This window comes from Homalodisca vitripennis, unplaced genomic scaffold, assembly GCF_021130785.1.
Source record: "Homalodisca vitripennis isolate AUS2020 unplaced genomic scaffold, UT_GWSS_2.1 ScUCBcl_151;HRSCAF=1397, whole genome shotgun sequence".
Taxonomy (NCBI): domain Eukaryota; kingdom Metazoa; phylum Arthropoda; class Insecta; order Hemiptera; family Cicadellidae; genus Homalodisca; species Homalodisca vitripennis.
The window spans coordinates 46780-50904 of NW_025776259.1; the positions used below are offsets into that span (position 1 = coordinate 46780).

General features: G+C 45.0%; 1 protein-coding gene across 1 annotated transcript; it reads right to left on the reverse strand.

Moving 5' to 3' along the window:
- Positions 1-418: 418 nt before the first annotated feature.
- Positions 419-1920, reverse strand: LOC124370379 (cingulin-like). The gene has a single exon (XM_046828664.1). The coding sequence runs from the start codon at positions 1562-1564 to the stop codon at positions 419-421; it is 1146 nt and encodes a 381-aa protein (XP_046684620.1). The 5' UTR covers positions 1565-1920.
- Positions 1921-4125: the final 2205 nt, after the last annotated feature.

Sequence of the window (4125 nt, forward strand, 5' to 3'; positions counted from 1 at the left end):
CCATATCCTTGATTTCGCATTGAAAATCTCCTGCTATAAAGGTTCCTCTTCCTCCTCTCCTTCTCAGGACTCTCACAATCTTTCTTGCTTCGTTTTCTTAATTTCACCTTGTCTCTTACAATACAAGCTCATTATAGTCATACCCCTTTCTCTCTTTCTTATGTCCAACGTTACACAGCATCCGTCGGTTTCATGATCCATTAGTATTGCTTCCATTTCTTCATCCAGGACCACGACCGCAGCCCATATCTGCTCTCCGCCAATATCCCTATCATGGTAGCACCTTCCGCTTATATTTATCCTACCTTCTCTTGAGTAAGGTTCTTGTAAGCATATTATATTACATCCTTCCTCCTTGGCTCTCTCCACCAAGTCACCCGTCGCCACCATTCCTCTTCCACAGTTGACCTGTCCAATCCTAATCATAGGCAACTGACTCCAAGTACCTCTTCTCCGCCCTCTTGTATGCCGGGCATCCCTTCCATCGCACATCGTGGTTGAGATCCACCTTTCCATCTCTCTCACAATTTACACACTTCCAGGGTGCATCTTCCTGCACTCGGCAGTCCTTGATATCATGCTCCTCACTACATCTGGGGCATGCTTTCTTACCATTACAGTACTTAGCCACGTGTCCAAAACGTTGGCATCTGTAACATCTGGGCAAGTCTATATAATCCTTAGCCCTGTTTGATGTCCATCCTATATACAGCCTCTCCCTTCTTCTTAACAGGTTTCTCACCTTCGCACTACATTGCACAATTATACTTCCTATCCTTCTTCTTCTGTCTCCTTTCCCTTCCTCCTTCCGACTCCGTATTGTGAATCCTTCCTTCATCTCATCCTCCGTCATCTCCTCCTTCAGGTTCCGTTCATAAATTTCTTTCATGATTTCATCATCCTTTAAGCTCATTTCAACATCATAAATCATCAGCATTGGTCTTTTCTTATCCGGTGCTTTCACCTCTATTCCCTCTCCTTTCATTCCTTCATCCTCCACTAATCTCTTCACCTCTTCTTTTGAGGTCACCTCCAGCAAGATTCCATTTTTCACATTTGTCATTCTCTTTACATTTATCCTTTCTTTCCCAGGATCTATCAACTCCTTCATCTTTCTCCTCACTTCCTCACTTTCCCTTCCTTCTTTTCTCACCAACACAACGTTTGATGATCTGGCCGGCTCTCCCCTCTTACCTGTAATTGCAGGGGGCCTTTTCTCCTTCATCTTTCTTTCATCTCTCACAATATCAGCGAAGGACTTAGTCGTCCCTTCTTCTTGTGCTCCTTCTCTGCTCTTTCTCTCTCCTTCCTCCTTCAGGGCTTCCTTAAACATGTTTACTATCTCCTTCCGCTCTTCGAGCCTTCCTTCCATCTTCGCCTTCTCTATCTCCATCTCTTTCAGCTCCTTCCTCATCATCCCCACCAGCTTATTTAATTCACTCAATTGCGTCTTGCTTATTGTTTTGCTCTTTATCTGTCTCTCAGACCAGTTCTCCATCTTCTTTAACAACTCTTCCATCTTCTTCTGCGGTGTTGGCTCTATTTCTTGCGTCTCTTCATCCATTGGCTCTTCTTCCGCCTCTTCTTCTTCTTCTTCTTCTCGTTCCTTTCCGGTTCTGTTCTTTTTCTTCACCTTTTAGGACTTTCTTCTTCTCTTTCCTTTCTCTTCTTGGTATCATCTTCTGTAGTCGTCTCGGACTCTCCGTCCGTACTTCTTTCCGGTCTTATGTCTCTCCTTATCCCTACTGGTGGGGATCTTTCCAGACTGCTCCTTCTCTTATGCTGCTCAAGCAGTCTCTTCTCGTACTCTTCTCTCTCCTTCTCTCTCTTTTCCCTTTCGAGCCTCTCTTGCTCTTTCCTACTTCTCTCCTTCTCTAATCTCTCCTTCTCACCCTTCTTTTCATTCTCCTCCTTCTCTCTTCGCCGTCTCTCCCTTTCGGCCTTCACCAATCTCTCCTTCTCCTCAAGCTCTCTCCTTTCTCTCTCCATTCTCTCCCGATCTCTCTTCTCCTTTCTCTCCCTCTCTCTATCCTGCTCTCTCCCTTCATTATCTCTTTCGTAGTCCGACATCTCCTTCTTTCGAGTGTTCGAACTTATCTACTCTAGCTTGGGGTGAGCTCCAGCAACGCAGTTGCTGCACGCCCCCTCTTATCCGGGTTGAAACTCCTGCGGAAAGCAGCCGCAGTTCGCACCCAGCTGTGATTAATTAATGGCAGGTACTTACCTCAGTTGCCGCTTACACCTAATAAAACGGCTGTCACCTTGTATTATTCTCACTCAGTTAAGTGGTTAATTCAAAACAACAATCCGTTAGCACCTAATTTAATCGTACTCACCCACTTACCAGTATAATTCGGGCAGCACCTATAATTAGTTCACACACTATAAACAAGCCAGTTAGTTAGCACTGCAAACAGTTAACCTTATACCTAATTAATTAATTATTTACACTTACCCTGCTTACCAGTATTAGGGCAGCACCTGTAACAAAGGAGACAATAGCACACATAAACAATGTTAACCCTCTTACCAGTATATTGGGCTACACTACTAATAACTACCTTAACTTACACACAGATTCCTTCTGTCCCACACTACCACCTGTTCTCACTTGGCCGTCCAAAGGAATTATTGCAGGGGGCTAATTCCCCCGACCTACACCTTTGTCCGTTGCCCGCCCCCGACCTCGGGGAGGTGGAGAAAGGCTAATACCCAGGTAGGTCGCCCTACATGTCCAAACAAGTTTATCAGATTTAAACAGGAAACCACCAAAATAATCGCTTTAAACGCTGGTGACACCGCAAAAGCCTTAAGAGTTCTGAGCGCTGCCTGGGTATTTTTCCACAGGAGGAGTGATCCGAAATACTCCTGTGGGCCCCCAGGGGCATACATCAGGTACAGTCACAGCGTTGACTGCTCTAAAGTCTACGCAGAAACGATATTTCTTACTGCCATCCACAGATTTCTTCGGGACGATGACTACAGGCGACGCCCACGGGCTATGACTAGGAGTTATTATTCCCTTGTCCAGTTGGTCTTTAATCAATTCATCCACTATGGGTTTCTGATGAAATGGAACCCGATAAGCTTTCTTATAAATGGGCGCAGCATTTCCCGTATGGATAACGCGTTTTACGGCCGATGTGCATTGCAGAGGCTGGGCCTCACTATGCGCAAACACGTCCCTGTATTCCTCTAGTACTCTTTTAACCTCTTGTCGCTCGGGTAGTCTCAAATGGCTAAGTTTTTCATCTACACATTTATCAAACGATTCGTATTCTTTGATAGCTAGTCCTACTCGCTTCGTTGTCACCTCTACATCATCCAAGATGGTCTTCCGCATCAACTCTGCGAGTTTCAGCTTTCCCTCTTCATTGAGGTGTAACCCATGCTTGGTATACAAGCCCCTAGCAAACCTTTCTCGCATCTCACAGAAGGACATCCTTCCCCGTCCCTCCGAATTGGTTCCTTTTACGAAGAATCTAAGTAGATCATTCGCTCTCTTCAGATCTCCTATTACATTCTTGTCGAACCTATCAGGAATTCCCATAATTACAATGCGAGCATCCCACTTATTAGGTATTGCTTGAAAGGCTTGTTGTAGGGTGCGCGAGTAAGGAGCACCTCTATCCACGTCGTTGGTTCCTGCCATCACCAGTACCGTATCACCCTGAGTCAGCTGTGCAATCTCTCTTTAAGATTACTCATCGCATCTTTAAGCTTACCATTAGGTACAAACCACGAACTGAGCTCAAAGTTCCCTGGCAACCTCTCTTCCAATAGCTGCTGAATTCCGCGACCGTGACTATCCGCTATCAAGACTATCTTACGTTTGACCTTATCTATCGTATCGTTACTAACTGATTCCACTATTCCAAATTTATAATTTACCGTAAGGGATACTTCTTCGCCACTCCTTACATTCACAGCCTTCGCCCAACATTTATTGTTCACTATTTTCGTTAATACTCGTGCCAAATACACGCCCTGTATGGTAAGACCCACTGGTTCGACCACTACATCCGAACCCTCCAGATTATCATTAGTCGTAGATCCAAATTTGCTTAACTTCAACTGAACCAGTTTCTCACTCCGCGCGGGTATTGTGACATATTTTGCGTTATA